Consider the following 21,941-nt stretch of genomic DNA (forward strand, 5'->3'; position numbering starts at 1 on the left):
TTGCTTAGTGTGGACCACTGCTTTCTCCAAGCTTTCTAGAGCCATCCTAGCAATCTGTTAGCTTTATCTCCTGGAGTCCTTGCCAGAATGTAAATACTGTAGTACAGGAATGTGCTTATATCAATATGCTCTGCTTTATTTAGCATTATTTTCTCCTCCCTCCCCAATTCAGCACACTGGGGACCCCTTACCCAGTTCTCCCACCTTCTGCAGATGTATATATAAGTTGGGTAGGTTTTTTTTCAGAGGAGTCTCTCTCTGTCACCCAGGCTGGAGTGCAGTGGCCCGATCTCAGCTCACTGCAAGGCCCGCCTCCTGGGTTCACGCCATTCTCCTGCCTCAGCCTCCAGAGTAGCTGGGACTACAGGCGCCCGCCACCACACCCGGCTAATTTTTTATTTTTTTATTTTTAGTAGAGACAGGGTTTCACCATGTTAGCCAGGATGGTCTCGATCTCCTGACCTCGTGATCCACCCACCTCGGTCTCCCAAAGTGTTGGGATTATAGGCATGAGCCACCGTACCCGGCCTAAGTTGGGTAGGTTTTTTAGCTCCTTCAGGATACAGTGCCTCTCCTCCCTTAGCAGGTCTAGCATTTTCTTAATGGGGTTATGTGTGACTTGACCTTAGTTATTGGTCTGTTATACAGGTGGAAAAGTGCAGGTAGATCTGAGGAGAGTGTGTGTTGCCTTGCAAGGCAGATAATACTTCTTGATCTTCAAGCAAGGGGGGTGGGGTGCTAGTTTCTTGAGGGAGGAGTGGGACACTTCTACAAACCCAGAGCACTCAAGATGACGTGGGGTTTTAAGGTTCTCAAGTGCATTGACCCAGATGCCCCATCTAAAGTGTCAGGGTCCCACTTCTCAACTATGCCCCTGACCTTGGTATAGTACACTCACTAGGGCTGAAAACCTTTTTGGCGTTCTTCTGCTCTTATAATTAAATCCTGAGCTTCATCTTCCGCTTTTTCTGCCTTATGCAGCTCCTACTTCCTTTCTATGCTGCTAAGGAGGCACACTGGCTTTCTTCCTTAGCCTTTAATTGGTGATTAATCATCCTCAACCTTTCATTGTCTTTCTCCAAAGCACAGGTTTACTCCATCAGTAGCCATCCAATTTCATTGTTCTTAAACTACTATTTGCCCTATATTGTTAAAATGCCTGATAGATTGCACCTACGAGTGCATTGTTCCACTGAAGTTACATCCCACCCATTCCAGCTCTTCACCGTTGCTGAAAGTTTTAACATCGTACTGCTATGGCACGCCGGGGCCTGTCAGGGCTTCCCCTGTGGACCTTACTGCTAACTGGCCAGGGGAATGATTCAGCTCCACTGGATCAAACTACATTCATGGGACGTTTTTGTCTGTTTGTTTTGAGACAGGGTCTTGCTCTGTCACCCAGCCTGGAGTGCAGTGGTACAAACATGGCTCACTGCAGCCTCTACCTCCTGGGATCAAGCAATCCTCCAGCTTCAGCCTCCTGAGTAGCTGAGACGACAGCTGCTCACCGCCATGTCCAGCAAATTTTTTTATTCTTTGTAAAGATACGATTTTACCATGTTGGTCAGGCTGGTCTTGAACTCTTGGGCTCACGCGATCCACCTGCCTCAGCTCCTAAAGTGCTGGGATTACAGGTCTGAGCCATGGTGTCCGGCCACACTCATGGATTTAATTGCCCTTGGAATCAACATCGTGCAGGAAAGGAGTAGGATTGAGCAGAAAAAGTTGAACTAAATGTAGTTACAGCAAATGCCTCAGCTTCCGGATCCTAAGGGAGCTCTGGTGCCAGGAGAGCCCTTCAGAGCAGCCCCACCCTGAGCCCTGCATCTGCCAGTCAGTGCAGACGGACCTGGTGAGAGGCAGCTTTCTTCAGCTGACGGCAACTCCTGGAAAGGGATTTAGCTGATAGGTGTTGACAAGTAATGCGCCCAGCAGCTGAGGAAATGAGCACCTTAGTCCTGAAGAGTGGTGTGCTCTTTGGTATGCTGGGATGATTGGTTGTGCCAGTGGAGATGGGGGTGGTGGGCAGAATGAAGGGAATACTACTGTAAAAGCTTTTTATTTTTTATTTATATTTATTCATTTATTTATTTTTTAAGACAAGGTCTAACTCTGATGCCCGGGCTGGAGTGCTGGAATGCAATGACACCATCACAGCTCACTGTAGCCTTGACCTCCTGGGCTCAAGCGATCCTCCCACTTCAGCTTCCCAAGTAACTGGAACCACAGGCACATGCCACCATGCCCAGCTAATTAAAAAAAAAAAATTTGTAGAGATGAGGTTTCGCCATGTTGCCCAGGGTGGTCTGGAACTCCTGGGCTCAAGTGATCCACCCACCTTGGCCTCCCAAAGTGCTGGGATGACAGGCATGAGCCACGGCTCCCAGCTTGGAACAAAACTCTTCGAAGAAAAAATTGGCAGAGCTTGTTGCCTGACCAAAAAAACAGAGGCTGAATGAGAGAGATGCATTTAAAACAATACGAAACACTAAGGGTTCCCTGAATACTGTTGGACAGTGCAAAATGGGGGAAGTTAGGATACAAATCTAATTCTGTTTTACTGTAAGGCTCATGCCTTTTCACTAGACTAGTGCTGGTCAAACTGGTGTTCCATGGGCTACATTCAGACAGCAGACGTATTTTGTTTGGCTACACAGCATTTAAAAAATGTAAATTGGCTGCCACCATGTAAAAATTGGAAGAGTTTATATGTAAGTTCAGATCTCTATCTTCTCTTGAGTAACTAGAAGATCTAGCAACACTGGGTCAACATTCCTGCATGGCAGTAACTGGAGTTGAGTGACAGATACTCTTTAAATGGAGAGAGTATCTCTTATCTGGATAAATGGAGGTGGGTATATGCTTCTTAATTCACCACAGTCTCTATGCATTACCTTCTTTGGCATTTTTTTTTTTGAGATGGAGTCACTCTGTCGCCCAGGCTGGATTGCAGCAGCACAATCTAGGCTCACTGAAACCTCAGCCTCCTGGGTTCAAGCAATTCTCCTGCCTCAGTCACCCTAGTAAGTAGTTGGGATTACAGCCATGCGCCACCATGCCCGGCTTTTTTTTTTTTTTTTTTTTTTTAGTAGAGATGGAGTTTCACCACATTGGCCAGGCTGGTCTCAAACTCCTGACCTCAGGTGATCTGCCTGCCTCGGCCTCCCAAAGTGCTGGGATTACAGGCATGAGCCACAGTGTCCAGTCTTCTTTGGCACTTTTGTTTAGCATTCCTGCCATACGTACTATGTATGGTCTAACAAAGTACACAATACATAACAGGCATTTGGATACTTTTATTTTTATTTATTTTTTAGAGACAGGGTCTTGCTCTGTTGCCTAGGCTGGAGTGCAGTGGCGAGATCACAGCTCACTGCAGCCTCGACCTCTCTAGCTCAAGTGATCCTCCCACCTCAGCCTCCCAAGTTGCTGGGACCACAGATGCACACCACTATGCCTAACTAATTTAAACAATTTTTTTTGGTAGAAGCTGGGATCTCACTATGTTGCCCAGGCTGGTCTTGAACTTCTAGGCTCAAGAAATCCTCCCACCTCGGCCTTTAAAAGTGCTGGCATTATAGGTGTGAACCACCACGACCGGCCCATTTGGACACTTAATACTGGTTCAGCAGAACTGAATGAATTTAATTGGAGAGGAAGTTGGGGTAAAGTCTAGGCCTCTGACTGTAATGAGAGGTTTGGCACTGAGGGGAGGCAACAGAACAGGGAGTACAAATTAGGATGAATTAATGACATGCTGGCAGGAGCTTGAGTAAAGGAAGAAGAGCAGAGGGCCAGGGCCTGAAGTTTGGGTGTCTTACCACAGAGCTAAAGAAGAGTGGGCAATGGTAGACTAAACTAGAGAAGAAGAGGAGAGAAAGGCACAGAGGAACTTCAGCAACGGAATGCCAGGGAAGGCAAGGGAGCTGAGGGTTTGGGCAGTTGCGTCCAGTGTAGGGAAGAAGATCAGGGAGATAGACAGGCAAAAAGCCATGGCAACAAGGAAGTAGTTAGGGACTTTCAGAGGAAGTATGAGAAAAGGAGAGGAAGGTCATGGGTCTGAAGTTTAGCAGTGCAGTAGGGGCACTGGAATACTATCTTGGGGGTATGAGCGAGTGCTTTTTCAGGGGTCCTACTTGGGAGAAACATAGATAGACATTCATTTAATATTCATCCATTTCTTTCCAGCATAGTCATCATTCTGACATCATCTAAAAGAAATTAGTATCTGCATTGCATCCTTAAAGAAGAAGGGACCAAAGACATGTCCAAACTGTCTGTCTGTTCTAGTGGAATAAAACATTAATTTAATATGTATTTTGGACAACCACCAACCTAGAGATTGGAAACTTTTCTCAAGGATATATCTCTCTGTATGTGGGCTATTGGCTTTGTGGATTTTCTGCAGTAAAATTAAAATTCTAGTTTTGTTCTCCCTTATCACCCAGTGTCTGTGTGGCCTAACTGGCTGATTAGCGCGTGCTTGGAATGTGTAAATTCATTTTAACATTGGCCTAGGGGCCTGTGTGGTAGCTCACCCCTGTCATCCCAGCACTTTGGGAGGCCAAGGCAGGGGGATCACTTGAGGCCAGGAGTTCCAGACCAGCCTGGGCAACATAGCAAGACTGTGTCTCTACCAAAAAAAAAAAAAAAAAAAAAATTAGCCAAAGCAGGGTGACACTCACCTGTAGTCCCAGCTATTCAGGAGTTTGAGGTGGGAGGATCACTTCAGCCCAGGAGTCTGAGGCTGGAGTGAGCTATGATTGAGCCACTGCACTCCACTGCACAGAGTCAGACCTTGTCTCTGAAAAACAAAAACATTTGCCTAGGTAAAATGTATAGAGGAAGACAAATTTTAAAATTACTCATTCCAGGCCAGGTGCGGTGGCTCACACCTGTAATCCCAGTACTTTGGGAGGCTGAGGTGGGCGGATCATGAGGTCAGGAGTGCAAGACCAGCCTGGCCAATATGGTGAAACACCGTCTCTACTAAAAATACAAAAATTAGCCGGCCGTGGTGGCGCAAACCTGTAGTCCCAGCTACTCGGGAGGCTGAGGCAGAAGAATCACTTTAACCGGGAGGCGGAGGTTGCAGTGAGCCGAGATCGCGCCTCTGCACTCCAGCCTGGGTGACAGGGTGAGACTCTGTCTTAAAAAAAAAAAAAAAAAAAAAGTCATTCCAAAGCCCAATGTCAGACATAGATTATCCGTTGTTTTGGATGTAATCCTCTTCCTGGAAAACTGGCACAACCAATTACACATGAAATCCTTTCAACTCTGGTATTGGAGGTATAGGGAAGGACTTTGTTTTAGGAGACCCATAGTCTACCTCTATTGTTCTTGGAGTTAAACCACGTTGGTTTACATCCTGACTTTGCCACCTGTCAACTCAGACCTTGGGCAAATCAAAGGTCTGAGGGAGGAGTGCAGGCTCCCAGCGTTCCCACGGGGGTTGGGACGTGACGTATTCATCAGTTGATGAAGTTAATGATATGTATTGAAAAGGTTTGTTCAAGGATTTAAATAAGACGATGAATATATTGAATTAATCATGAATGCAAGGCCTTAAAGGTGTTTTGAGGGTGGTGAAACTTGACTCTCTCATCAACTGTGCAATAGTTATATTAACTTGGATGGCTATGAGTTTTGCAGAGGAAAGCTGGGCTTAAATCCCAATGCTAGACCTGGTGGCTAGACCTTGATTGCCACCGGGTCTAGCGTTGGGATTTAAGCGACCTCTAAAAAAAAAAAAAATCACGGAATCTCTCTTTGGCCTTCCTTTTTTGTTTCTCAGCAGTCTACCAAGCTACGAAGAACCTGAAAATCGGAGATCGTGTACCTTATTTTTTCTGATAGCTTAAGCTGAGAGCACAGCCTCCCCATGAGATTAGCGGCAGAGATCCGCGCGCCGGGAGAAAGGCTAGCCCCAGGGCGCCCTAACTTCCAACTCCGGGAGCAATCCAAACCCGGAGGCCGGCGGGGGAGGGGACAGCTGTAGGGGGCGGTGGGGATGGGAGTGGTTGCTCCCGGGTCAGCTCTGGCACTCGCCAGCTGAGCCCAGCGCCAGTCTAGGTGAGCCCCACGGCGGTGAGGGACGCTCGCCAGACGGCCCAGAGGAGTTAGATGACGTCACCTCCAGGAGGACTCGCTTTTTCATTAATGAAACCGGCCGGCGCGGGCGCATGCGCGGCAGGCCGCCTTCCCTCTCGCTTCCCCCTCCCCTTTCCCAGCCGCGCTCTCAATCTCTAGCTCGCTCGCGCTCCCTCTCCCCCGGCCGTGGAAAGGATCCCACTTCCGGTGGGGTGTCATGGCGGCGTCTCGGACTGTGATGGCTGTGGGGAGACGGCGCTAGTGGGGAGAGCGACCAAGAGGCCCCCTCCCCTCCCCGGGTCCCCTTCCCCTACCCCCCTCCCCCCAGCCTCCTTGCCAACGCCCCCTTTCCCTCTCCCCCTCCCGCTCGGCGCTGACCCCCCATCCCCACCCCCGTGGGAACACTGGGAGCCTGCACTCCACAGACCCTCTCCTTGCCTCTTCCCTCACCTCAGCCTCCGCTCCCCGCCCTCTTCCCGGCCCAGGGCGCCGGCCCACCCTTCCCTCCGCCGCCCCCCGGCCGCGGGGAGGACATGGCCGCGCACAGGCCGGTGGAATGGGTCCAGGCCGTGGTCAGCCGCTTCGACGAGCAGGTAACGGGCCCGTGGCGGGCGGGAGGTGGGAGCGGAGTGGGGGTGGGGACAGAGTAGGTGAGGGGAGGTAGGAGCGGCCGCCTCCCCCGCTGCTGCCTCAGGCTCTGGAGGAAAGGAAGGGAAGGGAAGAGAAGGGAAGGGGGGATAAGTGGGGGTGGCCAAGGCGGGAGGTGAGGGGTAGGAGGGGACAGCTGGGAGCTTGGGCACCCTTTCCCTCCTAAGTCGGGGGGTGGGGCCTTGTCCCTGACCAGCCTCCGACCCTCCGTCCCCTTTATCCCAGCCCTTCCGCTTGGGAATGGGGATGAGTGACCTGGGGGCGCCTTTAGGGGCGCGCCATCTGGATTTAATAATTACCCCCTTACTTTTGTTTTTGAGCAGAGGTGGGTAACGTTTAGGGGTTCTCTCTTCCTCTTCCCTCCGTGACCCTCCTAACTGGGGACGAGCGAACCCTAAGGCCTGTCTTATATACCCTCAATAGGAGAACGATAACATTCCGCCCCTCCCCCAGTTTCTTCAGCTTCCTCTCCTGGAGGGGGAAGAGCAGAAGAAAGCAAGGAAGGCACAGGTTTTCTTACTTTCTGCTCCATCGTCTCATCCTGCCCCGAGAGCTTCAAGTGCACACTCACTGCACATCTTTGTGATGCCCTACAACGTCGTCCCCCATATCCTGATGACACAGACTGCCTTTTTTTTTTATTGCCGTTTGCAGTGGAAACCCTGGTCCTGAAATATCTTCCCCTTCCTTGATAATTGCAGTCTCTTCCCCCCCCCCCCCCGCTTTTTTTTTTTTTGCCAGCGGTCTGAGGATGTGATGTATTCTCGAGTGAGAATGTTGGGGAGTAAAGGGGAGAAGGGTGAAAGGAAAGTGAGAAACTGCTTCAGAGCCACCGACAACAGAGCAAAGCCAGCTGGGATGTGGTCCTGGAGCGGATCATTCTGCTAGTGTTTGTGGTTGTTTTTGGCTCTCTCCTGGTTGACAAGAGAACTTTCATTGAGAATATTTGGGATGAAAAAAAAAAGTTTTGTAGCTTGAGGAGGTGACTTTTTATCGCCTGAGTTTCACACAATAAATCCTGGGGCTGATTAGAATAAATGCACACATAGCCTTTTGTCAGTGGAAATTGGTTTAACTTTGTGTTGCTGTAGGTAGTTGGGGATGGTTTAAGGGATGCTTTCTGCAGCTGTGGGTGCAGTGGGCTTCCTGTGATGGGGGAATTGTTTAAGATTGAGTCAATCTATTTTGTTTACTGGATATAATGGTAAAACATATGGGAGCTGAAGGGGTGGGGGAAGAGCTCTTCTGTTATTTGATGCATAAACATTTCTTTACGGGACTCAGAGCGTTTCAGACCTACCTGGAAAATATCTTGGAATAGACAGAGGAAGTTGAGAAGAAGCTATGTAGATAAAATAGAGTTATGAAGCTGTCAGAGACTTGAAGGAATTGTTTTATCCATTCGTATGCTTCCAGACCCAAAGGCATCTAAACTAAACTACTAATCCATCTGAAGTATAATGTTACTGCATATAAAAGATTACATTATTGATAGAGCGTTAGATTTAAAACTTGGTAGAAAAGACTCTCTGTAATTTTAAGAAAGGATTTAAAAGGCACATAGAAGACTCCCAAAGCTGAACCTTGTGGACAGCAGAATCTGGATGTAGGAAATTGAGGGATCCACGCCGCAATTCTCCTTAAATTTTAAAAATTAAAAATTTTTTTCAGTTTTTTCTTAATTTTATTTTTTTACTTCTTACCTGTTCATCCCTAGGCTTCTTTGCCATATTGGAAAAAGATACTTAAGAGAGGAATGATTTTAGGCTGGGCACGGTGGCTCACACCTGTAATACCAGCACTTTGGGATGCCAAGGCAGGTGGATCACCTGAGGTCAGGAGTTTGAGACCAGCCTGACCAACATGGAGAAACCTCGTCTCTACTAAAAATACAAAAATTAGCTGGGCATGGTGGCGGGCGCCTGTAATCCCAGCTACTCGGGAGGCTGAGGCAGGAGAATTGCTTGAACCCGGGAGGTGGAGGTTGCAGTGAGCTGAGATCACACCACTGCACTCTAGCCTGGGCGACAGAGCGAGACTCTTGTCTCCAAAAAAAAAAAAAAAAAAAGAGGAATGATTTTGATTATATACCCAGTAATGCAAGAAAGTGTTTCTCCTTCTATCCCTAGCTTTAAAAGACCTTAAGGCTTCGTTGTTTGTTATGCATATTGTGGAATCAAACTCACCACCATCTGTTAAAAATTAAGGACATTAGTTTTTAAAACAGCATTTTTCTGCATTCCTTATGTTGTAATTAAGAGAAAGATATATAGGAGAGATTATTCCTCACTTTTTTTTTTTGAGGCAAGGTCTTGCTCTGTCGCCCACGCTGGAGTGCAGTAGCTTGATGTCGGTTCATTGCAACCCCTGCTTCCCGCATTCACGTGATTCTCCTGCTTCAGTCTCCCAAGTAGCTGGGATTATAGGTGTGCACCATCGTGCCTGGCTAATTTTTGTATTTTTAGTAGAGACGGGGGTTTCACCATGTTGGTCAGGCTGGTCTTGAACTCCTGACCTCAGGTGATCTGCCCCCCACCCCCCCACTCGGCCTCCCGAAGTGCTGGGATTACAGGCATGAGCCACTGTGCCTGGCCTATTCCTCACATTTTTCTCTTAGAAAGTTAAAGTCTCTGACCTTGAGATGCAAAAATGTAAGGGTTTTCAGTGTTTAACATAAGGTACTTATATATATTATATATAGTATATATATAAAATAAATTAATATATATTAATTTATAGAAGTGATAAATGTTTAATTCAAATTAGAGTTCATCTTACGGTTGAAAATGTCTTTTAGTCAGAAAACTGAGGCATGGGAAGGTTAAGTGACATAGATCTAATAAGAGCTTCAGTATGAAAAGTAGTGAATGCTTGACCATCAGGGAGATACTTTTCCTAGGTATCCCATAAAATTTGTTCTAATCCATTAAATATATTTAGAAGAGTTTATTATTTTTTTTTTTTTATTTTTGAGACGGAGTTTCATGATTCTTGCCCAGGCTGGAATGCAATGATGCGACCTTGGCTCACTGCAACCTCTGCCTCCTGGGTTCAAGTGATTCTCCTGCCTCAGCCTCCCAAGTGGCCGGGATTACAGGCGCCTGCCACCACTCCTGGATAACATTTGTTATTTTTAGTGGAGTGCTGAGATTACAGGCGTGAGCCAACGCTTACATTTTTATTGAGGGGAGAAAAAGCCCTGCATGTACTGAGAGATAGTTGTATAAGAATCTTAAGAGTTGGCCGGGCGCGGCGGCTCACGCGTGTGATCCCAGCACTTTGGGAGGCCGAGGCGGGCCGATCATGAGGTCAGGAGATCGAGACCATCCTGGCTAACACAGTGAAACCCCATCTCTACTAAAAATACAAAAATTAGCTGGGTGTGGTGGTGGGTGCCTGTAGTCCCAGCTACTTGGGAGGCTGAGGCAGGAGAATGTCCTGAACCTGGGAGGTGGAGCTTGCGGTGAGCCGAGATTGCGCACTGCACTCCAGCCTGGGTGACAGAGTGAGACTCCATCTCAAAAAAAAAAAAAAAAAAAAAAAGAATCTTAATAGTTTCAACTGTTTATAAAACTTTTGAATTTTGGATTATATTATCTGTACTTTGCTTTACTGGGCCCAGGGGGAGTTAAGCTTTTCCTTCTTATTACAGCTAAGAGTTTGCCTGTTGGACCACTTAACGCCCCCAGGGAGCATGTGCATGTCTAAAGATGGCAACTCTGTTTATGATTGCTGTTTTGGTTGGATTTCTAATATTCGGTGTGATTAAAGCAGAAATGCATTTCTAGCCACTGCTGATTACAGACATACTGCACTCTGATGGGTATCGCTTAGCAACTTAGTGCAGTAGACTCAGTTAAAAGAAGTGGATGTGTGCCATATTGACATTTTGAGCTCACATTCTTGTGGGTAATATAAAATTCCTTAACCTGATAATATTGCAGCTAAACCTAGTATTTAGGGTCTAAGTTGAATGAGTATTACCAATTTTAGAAGTAATCACCTCCTTGGTTAGGGAAATGACAGTTGCACAGGTGGACAGCCAGAAAGCTGAATGTTATCAGTTAAATCTTACATCTCTCCTTAACCTGCCTTCGTGGTGCCAAATAGCAAGTTTCTAATTAAAACTGACAAATTGTAGGTGTGTAGCCTTTTTTTTCTTTTTTTTTTGAGACAGAGTTTCGCTCTTGTCTCCTAGGCTGGAGTGCAGTGGGGAGATCTCAGCATACTGCAACCTCTGCCTCCCGGGTTCAAGCCATTCTTCTGCCTCAGCCTCCCAAGTAGCTGGGATTACAGGCGCCCAACACCACGCCTGCCTAATTTTTGTAATTTTAGTAGAGACGGGGGTTTCACCGTGTTGGCCAGGCTGGTCTCCAACTCCTGGCTTCAGGTGATCCACCTGCCCTGGCCTCCCAAAGTGCTGGGATTACAGGCGTGAGCCACCACGCCCGGCCATGTGTAGCTTTTAATTGTGGTTCATTAACCCAGTTTCTAAGCAAATTAGAACCTTCTGTGTATCTCACCTAGTTCTGTATGCCCCACTGGTTCCTGTAGAGCTTTATTTCTGAAGGGAAGTATGGGAAAACTATGGATATTTGAACTTAAAAAAAAAAGAATTAAAAAGAACTCCATCCCAAAATGATTTGTTGTAAATATGTTCATTTAAAGCAATTATATTTTCCATATCTGATCAAGCAAAAGTAGTACATAAAAGCCAAAAAACCCCATTTAAAGAACATGTTATGGAATAAACTCTGATTTTAGAGGTTATAGTAGCATATTTGTTGTTCTCATACATTGAGTGTTCATCTGAATGTACGTTGAATATGCGGTGAGTGATTCACAGTATAAAATGATTGGTAAGTATCTTCGAAATTACAAACCACATACTGATTGGACAAATAGATTTGCAAAACTGAAGCTTTTTGGATTTAAAAAATATCTCCTAGCCTCGTTCTTCAAGCCTGGTGTGTAATTTTTATAAGGCCTTATAATAGTTGAAAATGAGTACTCTTTTATGGTGATGAATTCTTTATGGTGAGTGAGAAATAATGCTTATTCCAATTTTAGTATATGTGGTGCTGAATCGAGCACAATAATGCTTATTCTTTGCTTCGGAATTTTTTAATTTATTATTATTATTATTTTAAATTTTTATTTATTTATTTATTTTGAGATGGAGTCTCACTCTGTCGTCCAGGCTGGAGTGCAGTGGCGCGATCTCAGCTCACTGCAACGTCTGCCTCCTGGGTTCAAGCGATTCTCCTGCCTCAGCCTTCCAAGTAGCTGGGACTACAGGCGCATGCCACTACGCCCAGCTAATTTTGTATTTTTAGTAGAGACAGGTTTTCACTGTGCTAGCCAGGATGGGTCTGAATTTCTTGATGTCGTGATCCACCTGCCTTGACTTCCCAAAGTGCTGGGATTACAGGCATGAGCCACCGTGCCCGGCCCGGAATTCATCCTTTAGAAAGGTTTCTTCCAGCTGTTCCTCAGTTCTCTGCACCCCCTTTCACTTTCCACCTTATCTGTCTGGGAACTAATTTAGTCTTTATGTTGGCTGCTTTCTTTTCACTTTTCAGGCTAAGATTTCCTTTCTCTTGGAAATCAGACGTTTACTTGGTCCTGCAGCTCTCTCTCTGTGGACCAGTCTTTTTTGTTGTTGTTGTTGCCAGATACTCACCGCCTCTACTGTTTATCCACCCATTTCCTTTATAACTCTGAAAAGTAGCTCCTGCCTCTGCTTGATTGCTGTTTTCTTGAAAGTGATTACTTCTGGCAAAACATAGTGGTCATTGCTTAGTTGTAATGCCACTGTGATGTTCCACTCCCCCTGGAAACCAATCTCTTCCAGTTCTCAAGACACAATACTTTTCTACTGAATTGGAGTTCCTTAGCGGAGGTCTTAGTTTTGTTCTGCTATTCAGTGCCTTTGTCCCTATCCTAGCCATTAGCTTTCCTATAGATCCTTGATTTCCTCATCTGTTGAAAAAGAAATGGCTAGAAAATCTTTTAGATTCTTTCAAGTTTAAATATTCGATGATTTTAATATTCTAACAGCATGTCTCTGTGACCCAGCAGTCTATTGGGAGCTGACCCCACTTAATTTACCAAACTCTTTCCCATTATGCCTCTGCATGCACCTGTGTTCCAGGCAGGTCACCTCAGTCTCTTCTGTGTGTATCATGCTTCTTCCCACTTCTTGGCCTTTATTTCTGCCAGTCCCTGTCTGAATGCTTTAATTCCTCCTTTGTGCTTTTCTAATTCCTGTCCATCCTTCAATGTTCAGCTCAGATTTCATTTTTTTTTTTTTTCCCATGAGGTTGTTTCAGACTAAACTCTGCTATCTCACTTCTTGGTATCCTTGTTACCTGGAGTTTTACAGAACCACACAGTAAGTTTTCTTCCTTTAGGAGGATTGGTTGAACACAGCTTGGCTTTGTTTTCTTTTTTTCTTGTCTTTTTATCAAATGGAGTGTATACTTTCTGAAAAGCAAAGAACGCTATTTGAATTCTCTTCTAGTCACCCCGGTGCCCAGCACAGTCTTAAACACACAGAACATTGATGGAATGTTTTTCATATGATTCCTGGTTGAAGGGTAGACTGGCTAAAAAAAAAAGTGGTACTTTTGGCTTTGTTTTACTGAATTTTACTTCCATGTTTGCAATAGCCTAGGTCTGATAAGTGATATTTTAACTAGGAATGAGTAAGAAAATTAGCATAAAGAAGGAATTTATACATATTTATATTTCCTCCCATAGAGCAAACATGTTTTTTGAATCAGGTTTCAGATCTGATCAACTACTTTTGTAATTTTGGATTTGTCACTTACTGTTAGGATATTTTGCAATGGTGTGATAGAAGATGAATGTGAAGCACTTTGAAAAGTCTAAAATTTTTCTAATATAAGATTTCTATGTTTTCTTTATAGCTTATTATTATTATTATTATTGTGTGTGTGTGTGACAGAGTCTTGCTCTGTTGCTCAGGCTAGAGTGCAGTGTTGCTTATTACTGATTATTGTGTTTTCATTAAATAAGGGAGAGTAGGCCAGGTGCGGTAGCTGATGCTTGTAATCCCAGCACTTTGGGAGGCCCATGTGGGAGGACTGCTTGAGGCCTTGAGTTCAAGACCAGGCTGTGCAACATAGTGAGATGCTGTCTCTAAAAAAAATTAGTTGGGTGTGGTGGCATGTGCCTGTAGTCGCAGCTACTCAGGAGGCTGAGGCAGGAGGATCACTTGAACCCAGGAGTTCAAGCATACAGTGAGCCATGATTGTGCCACTGTACTCCAGCTTCGGTGACAGAGTGAGACCCTGTCTTCCAAAAAAAAAAGAGAGCGTGACTAGTCTCTGGATATTCCTTTGTATGTACCTTGGCCAATATATACCTTACTTTAGTATCCATTGACAAGTTCTCTTTTTTCTTCTTCTTCATTTTTTTTTTTTTGAGATAGAGTCTTGCTCTATTGCCAAGGTTGGAGTGCAGTGGCACGATCTCAGCTCACTGCAAGCTCCACCTTCCGGGTTCAAGCGATTCTCCTGCCTCAGCCTCCCAAGTAGCTGGCATTACAGGCACGTACTACCACACCTGGCTAATTTTTGTATTATTAAAAGAGACAAGGTTTCGCCATGTTAGCTGGTCTCAAACTACTGACCTCAAACAATCCACCTGCCTCAGCCTCCCAAAGTGCTGGGATTATAGGCATAAGCTGTGGTGCTGGTCTAATATTGTTACATTTTATTTTAAATGTTCCTGTTTTTTGCCCTACTCTTTTTATTTGACTTTTTAACCATTAGGAAATTAGATTCTTTTCTCAGATCTGCTTTATTATTATTACTATTTTGAGACAAGTTCTCGCTTTCTCGCCTAGGCTGGAGTGTAGTGGTACAATTTTGGCTCACTGCAACCTCTGCCTCCCGGGTTCAAGTGATTCTCCTGCCTCAGCCTCCCAAGTAGCTGGGATTACAGGCGTGTGCCACCACACCCAGCTAATTTTTTTGTATTTTTAGTAGAGGCAGGGTTTTACCATGTTGGCTAGGCTGGTCTTGAACTCCTGACCTGAGGTGATCCGCCCGCTTCAGCCTCCCAAAGTGCTGGGATCACAGGCTTGAACCACCGTGCCTGGCCCTATTTTTGTATTTTTACTATAGATGGGGTTTTGCCATGTTGGCCAGGCTGGCCTCAAACACCTGCCTCAGCCTCCCAAAGTGCTGGGATTACAGATGCAAGCCACTGCACCTGGCCTTAAGTCTGCTTTTAAAAAATGTTTTGGCTGGGTGCGGTGGCTCATGCCTATAATTCAAGCTTTTTGGGGGGCTGAGGTGGGAGGATCACTTGAGCCTCAGAGTTTGAGACCAGCCTGGGCAACAGAGTTAGACCCCATCTCTACAAAAAGTAAAAAAATAACAAATAAAAAAAAATCAGCCAGTGTGCATTGGTTGAAAGTAAAGAAAAGAAAAAAACAGACAAATTAGCCAAGTGTGGTAGTATATGCTACTTGGGAGGCTGAGTCAGGATTGCTTGAGCCCAGGAAATTAAGGCTGCAGTGAGGCATGATTGCACCACTGCACTCTGGCCTGGGTGAGACCCTGTCTCAAAAAAAAATTTTTTTTTTAACATGGAGAAAGTATTTTTGTTTTTCGTTTTTTATTTGGGTACCGGCCACTGCACCCAACCAAACATTTTGTCCTTAAACAAAAGTTTAAGTCATATAATACAGTAGTAAGAATGCCTTATTTTTTACATCTTTGTTCTTTAAATTACTCAGATTGCTATGGGGCATTTTTGTTGTAGCTTTCAAATTTGGTATTCTGGGGTTCTATGTAGACTCTATATTGTTGCATTCTAATGACATACTTTTAAGGATAAGCAGTGTATTAATTAAAAATGTGTTTTCCACTTGTGTTCCTTAGGTCTGCGTATATTTTGGAGGTGTGTGTGTATATAAGTCAAGGGACAGGAGGTATCGGAAGGCTCTAAAGGAAGTTTAAGGAGGAGAATGTTCTATAGAAGTGGAAGGGGAGATTTGTGGTCAGCTTAAACTGTTAAAAGGCTTGGGATCAATACCGAAGCAGAATATGAGCATCTTAATCTGTTTCTTTGCAAAGGATTGACTTGTATTTATAAAAGCATTGGCTTGTTTCATCTGACATCTCTTAAAGTACCCCATTTTCTTGGCGGCGGGAAGGGAGAGATGAGACCATTTGTTTTGATCTTGAAGGACAGAAAAGTGGTTTTACGTTGCAGTGCCTGTGAATTAAGTTTAAGGTCTCCGCAAGTTGTAAGTTTCTGTATCATACTATGTGGTAGAGCCTTCAGTAAACAGAGCACTCTCAGGTGTTTAATGCTATAGGATAGAAACTATAACTGCTATTTATAGTACCCTCGCTAAAGTCTCTTAAAGACAATCCATTTGACCACTTCAAATGTTATATGCCTGTGATATATAGTTATATTCTCCAAATATAACTGGTTTTTAAAAATTGTTTATTATTCATTTATTTTAGAAGTGAGGTCTCTCTTTGTTCCTCAGGCTGGAGTGCAGTGGTGTGATCATAGCTCACCATAGCCTCGAACTCTTGGGCTCAAGTGATCTCCCACCTCCCGAATATCTAGGACTATGGGCGTGCGCCACCATACCTGGCTATTATTTTAATTTTTTTTGTAGAGACGGTGTCTTGTTATGTTGCCCAGGCTGGTCTCAAACTCTTGGCCTCAAGCAGTCTTCCCACCTGGCTTCCCAAAGCACTGGAATTACAGGCGTGAACTACTGTGCTGGGTCCTGAGTGGCTTTTGAGCCACTGACTATATCATCAAAAAAGCTTCTGTTGAGACAAAGCCTCAAGCTAGTGTGGAGTTCATCCTACTAAAATGAAGAATTGGCATTATATTCTAAAACTTTACATATTCTTACCATAAATGGTACTAATTACTTTGCAGTAGCAGTAACTTGAGGTGCAAACTTCCAGATTGCATATTTTCTTTAAACCATAGTCTGGCACTCACGGTTTGGCTTAGGGTTGCCACTGCAGTCCACAAGCTGTCGCCTGCCCTTATTCATATTTTATAGCTTTGGATGTCTTATTCCATTGAACTTCAGACAACTTTTTTTTTTTGAGATGGAGTTTTGCTCTTGTTTCCCAGGCTGGAGTGCAATGTTGTGATCTGGGCTCACTGCAACCTCTGCCTCCCAGGCTCAAGCGATTTTCCTGCCTCAGCCTCCCAAGTAGCTGGGATGACAGGCATGCGCCACCATGCCCAGCTGATTTTGTTTTTTTAGTAGAGACGGGGTTTCACCATGTTGGTCAGGCTGGTCTCGAACTCCCAACCTCAGGTGATCTGCCTGCCTTGGCCTCCCAAAGTGCTGGGATTACAGGCATGAGCCACCGTGCCCGGCCGAGAACTTAACTTTTTCTGATGAAATTCTTTCCTGCTCCACCTAACTCCCGTGTCCCACCCCCACCAGCAGAGTGGTATATCTAGCACAAGAGGCATGAAATTAATTTAGTAAATAGCAGGACTGCTAGAAACTTTTAAGGATTATTTAACTTATTTTTAATCAAAATTTTATACTCAGATAATGACCTTTTGGGAAGTTATGTCTCTTAATGATCTCAAGTGGTGACACTTTTCTGTTGACACGGCTTCTCTTGGGTAGTTCTCGTAGTAATTTGGGCATGAGAAAACAACTTTTACCACTTTAGACTTGTGAGGGCAGCCTACTATGTAGTAAAAGAAAAAGCTCTTGATTGTGCAACTTGCAGTGTGGTCTTGGGGAAGTCTCTTAACCTCTCTGAACACCAGTTTTCTATGTTTTCATGTGTAAAATGGGCATGATACTTACCCTTCTCACATCATGGGCTTGTTGAATGACTTAGGTATGAATCTTATATGAAAGGAAGCTGTAAATAGTCATAAAAATATATTAGCATCTGTGCAGTATTTTTTTTTCTATCCATTCTTTATAATTTGGTGGTTATTATTTCTACTCTACATGAGAAAAAAGTTACAGAGGCAAAACATGTTCACAATCATATGATTATATAATTAACTGAGTTAAACTAGAGTATGGATGTCTTAATCCTTAGATCACTATCTTTCCAATAAATAGTTTTAAAAAGTCTAAATTTTACTAACAGGTAGTACAAATATGCAAAATGAGGGATGTATGATTGCCTCTTCACTCGAAGATGGTATATTATGTTTTTCCTTTTAAGTTCATGTTAGAGTATCTGAATCTTTTCAAGTTGGTTAGATGTTAGAAATAGATGTAAATTTTAAGCATTATATATCCTTGATTTCATTATGTATTATTCTCCTGGTCACTTTATCAAAACTTCTTCAGCTGTTAGAAGTTGTAACATTGTTTCCCTTTTATTTAGTTATATAATACACTTATTGTACATTCTTAAGTGGGAGAATAGAATTTGTGAGAATACCAACAGAAATATACATACAGCTATAAATATGAGATTATGATTCTTTCATGTTGGCATTGCACAGTCTATTTTTGTGAAGTTGGTTTTTATATTCTAAGAACATTTTACTTAGAGTTTGATTACATTTGAGGCAAACTTTTAAACTTTGGTAGTATTTGAATGAAGATTCCTGGATGTGGTTTTTTTAATTGTTACATCTACTTTTTCAGTTTTTCTTTTTCCCTATAACAACTCTCAAATCCTTCATCTTGTCTTTTGGAGTATTTTTTTCTACTCTCCTGTCTTTATTGGTGCCTTCTATTCCTGTCCCACCTTGGGTCTGGGAAAATGTGCCTTTATGCTCCATGTGAGTCTTCTTCCTTTTGGGTAATGAGTGAGGAGGGAAAAAAAGCACAGTATTTCTTTCCCTGTTATGTTTCAGTTTTTGGCCTCTGATAAGTGAATCTGCAGTAGGGAATGACAGTGATAGTAGGTTTTGTTTTAGTCATATATTGGCAACAAAGATCAACGAAGACCTGAAGCTCTTGTTCCTCTCATGACACAAACTACCCACAGGTGCATGCCACCACCCCGGGCTAGTTTTTAAATTTTTTGTAGAGACGAGGTTTCGCCATCTTGCCCAGGCTGGTCTTGAATTCCTGGACTCAAGTGATCTTCCCACTTCGGCCTCCCAGAGTGCTGGGATTACAGGCATGAGCCACTGTGCCCAACCGAGATTCTGTCTCTGAAAAAAAAAAATAAATAAATAAAATAAATACATAAAAATAAAATAAAAACATTTGAAGACATCTTAAGTACACCCTAGATTCCCACCCCCACCAAAAAATTTCATTCATTCTTCAACCATTTCTCAAAGGACATGTTTTCAAGACACCTCACTATCCTAATTGTTTTCCTTTTGGTGCAGTGGTGGTCAGTACTCAGGCATACCATTTTTTATCTTTCCTCCCAATGTTGTATGAGGGCATTATATGAAACTTAAATGGATTTAAAAATGCTGAGCTTGCTGGACATGGTGGCTCACACCTGTAATCCCAGCACTTCGGGAGGTGGAGGAGGGAGGATTGCTTGAGCCCAGGAGTTTGAGATCAACCTGGACAACACAGCTAGTATGCACAAAAAAATAAAAAAAGTAGCTAGGCGTGGTGGTGCATGCCTGTAGTCCCAGGTACTTGGGAGGCTGAGGTGGGAGGATGGCTTGAGCCCAGGAGGTTGAGCCTGCAGTGAGTGGTGTTTGTGCTACTACACTCCAGCATGGGTGACAGAGTGAAACTCTGTTAAAAAAAAAAAAATCCTGAGCTTCAGGTACAGTATATTTTTGGTATGCATTTGATTACCAGTACAGTATACCTATCAAAAATGTTAATTCACATGTTTTAAAATAAAAAGTTTCCAACATAAAAGTAGAGAGTTTTTTTTGTTTTTTTTTTTCTGAGACAGAGTCTCACTCTGTTACCCAGGCTGGAGTGTAATGGCACGATCTTGGCTCACTGCAACCTCTGCCTCCCAGGCTCAAGCCATCCTCTCTCTCAGCCTCCCGAGTAGCTGAGATCGCAGGTGCACACCACCACGCCTGGCTAAATTTTTTGTATTTTTTGTAGAGACAGGGTTTTGTCATATTGTGCAGGTTGGTCTCGAACTCCTGACCTCAAGTGATCCACCCGCCTCAGTCTCCCAAAGTGCTGGGATTACAGGCGTGAGCCATTGCACATAGCCTAGAGAGATGATTATAAATTAATCCTTTTGTATCCATTACTCAATTTCTCCCTAGTCTTATTTCATCCGTATTCCTACCCATTTCCTGCTCACTACCTCTTTATTATTTTAAAGCAATCCTATATATCATTTCAGCGTGATTTATTCTTATACTGACTTTAAGAGCTGTGTAATATAAAAACAACGCAATTAGGAATCAGAAGACTTGACTTTAAGTCTTAACTTTCTACTGGAATGAGTTAACGGGGGGGGGGGGGGGGGGGCGGGCAAGCCAAGCTATATGAGCCCTGAATTCCTAATATGTTGAAGAGAGTAACACGTGGTGGAGGGGACATAATGTTACCTGCCCTTTTTCACAGGGATCTATGAGAATCGAAGATAGGAGGTAATATGCATGAAAGTATTTTGTCTACTCTAAACTCAAAAGCAAAAGTGCTTTACAAAGATAAGATTTTATTAGTAAATGCTGCTTCCCTGTATAAGTGCTAACAACTCATGCCTAATCAGTCTTAGAATTATCTGGATGCTGACATTAAATTAAGTCCATAGTATTAAAATCACCCTTTCACCTTTACCCACTCTTGGATTTTGACAATTGCAACAACATTTTCTCATTCCCAATCTGGCTCCTGTTACTTTTCATGACTTCTGCAAGTTCACTGACAGCATTTCTCTTACCATATTTCTAAATTTTCATCTGTACCTTGGATTCATGTACACTTGAGCTCAGGTAAAACAGGGAGGTGGGCTCTTCATGCTTTATGTATCTAAGTTCTGATGACTCTCAGCAATGCTTTTTTTCAGATTTGAAGATCATTTTCTTTTTTTTCTTTTTCTTTTTTTTTTCTTTTTTGAGTCACTGTCACCCAGGCTGGAGTGCAATGGCGCGATCTCGGCTCACTGCAACCTCCGCCTCCCAGGTTCAAGCGATTCTTGTGTCTCAGTCTTTCGAGTAGCTGGAATTACAGGCACCTGTCACCATGCCCGGCTAATTTTTGTATTTTTAATAGAGAAGGTGTTTCACTGTGTTGTCCAGGCTGGTCTCGAGCTCGTAACCTCAGGTGATCCTCTTGCCTTGGCCTCCCAAAGTGCTGGGATTACAGGCGTGAGCCACCATGCCTGGCCTCATTTTATTTTCAACTAGAACAATTAGAAATAAAAATTGAGTTGAATAGTTCTGCTTTTAATGACCAATTGGTGCTGGATCATGGACTCTAGTGATTCTTGTTCTTCTTTCCTCATCTTTTTGATCCTAATGTATTTTAAAAGCTTTTACATATTTTTGTCTTTAACATTTCTAGTTATTCTGAACTTTTAACTCTTCTGTTAATTTATCCATTGTGTGTAGTGTGTATTTTTTCTTAAATGTCCTTATAAATACTGAGCTGTGGGGGAGGGGAGAGGAGGAGCAACTGGTGCAGACACGCTAGTTTCTTTAGAAACGTCAGCTCTGCCAGATCACTTAAGACTTGTTAAAAGTACAGATTTCCTGGCTCTACTAAACATCGTGTGATTTCTAGAGGTCCCAGGTCATTTTTGACATAAAGCTGGGTTTCTAAACCACTGCTGTGTGATATACAGGGAGAATTTAATTTCTGGGTGGTATTTAATAGGTCACAGTACAGTCATATATATCACTGCAACAAGTTAGAAAACCACAATTGGATGAACTTTAAAAATCAATATTAAAAAAAATATTGGAGAGCTATGGATGTAATGAGGACTAGATGAATTAGAATTCCAGAGATAGAAGAGATCTTTATAGGTGAGCAGAGGATTGCTGACATTTGCTGATTCTGGACACACACTGAAGGAAAAGGAAATTAGAGAGGAAGTGCATTTTACTAAAACTGCAACATTTCCCTGGCCCAGTTCAATTCCTGATTGGACTGAGGTGATCAGCCTATCTTATCCCTTTTGCCTAATAGAGGAAATAGACAGCTCTTACTGAGAAGATATATTCTGGGGTTTCTATGGTTCTTTCGTTTCTAATACTATCATATAATAGTATGATAGAATAGTTAATAGACTATTCTAGAGATGTGA

At 43.5% G+C, this 21,941-nt stretch overlaps 1 protein-coding gene and 1 long non-coding RNA gene across 16 annotated transcripts in view; one reads left to right on the forward strand and one right to left on the reverse strand.

The window, feature by feature from the left end:
* Positions 1 to 2,048: 2,048 nt before the first annotated feature.
* Positions 2,049 to 7,441, reverse strand: LOC129533842 (uncharacterized). 4 transcript variants are annotated; one of them, XR_008680219.2, is made up of 4 exons: positions 7,259 to 7,441; positions 4,686 to 4,804; positions 2,339 to 2,432; positions 2,049 to 2,249 (listed from the first exon to the last, which is right to left on the reverse strand). It is a non-coding gene; the product is annotated as an uncharacterized lncRNA (long non-coding RNA). The 4 variants fall into 4 exon arrangements; XR_008680216.2 differs by lacking the exon at positions 7,259 to 7,441 and adding an exon at positions 6,541 to 6,608; XR_008680215.2 differs by lacking the exon at positions 7,259 to 7,441 and adding an exon at positions 5,840 to 6,128.
* The window catches only part of NF1 (neurofibromin 1), a 260,201-nt gene continuing 244,451 nt past the window's right edge, over positions 6,192 to 21,941 (forward strand). For 7 of the 12 annotated variants that reach the window (XM_055388555.2, XM_055388558.2, XM_055388559.2 and 4 more), the window contains exon 1: positions 6,545 to 6,683. In XM_055388555.2, the coding sequence (XP_055244530.1) occupies positions 6,624 to 6,683 (60 nt within the window). In that variant the 5' untranslated portion in view covers positions 6,545 to 6,623. Of the gene's footprint in view, positions 6,684 to 21,941 lie in introns of all 12 variants that reach the window. The other 5 variants (XM_055388560.2, XM_031010600.3, XM_055388563.2 and 2 more) reach the window with 3 other exon arrangements.

The sequence above is a fragment of the Gorilla gorilla genome, chromosome 4, assembly GCF_029281585.2.
Source record: "Gorilla gorilla gorilla isolate KB3781 chromosome 4, NHGRI_mGorGor1-v2.1_pri, whole genome shotgun sequence".
Taxonomy (NCBI): domain Eukaryota; kingdom Metazoa; phylum Chordata; class Mammalia; order Primates; family Hominidae; genus Gorilla; species Gorilla gorilla.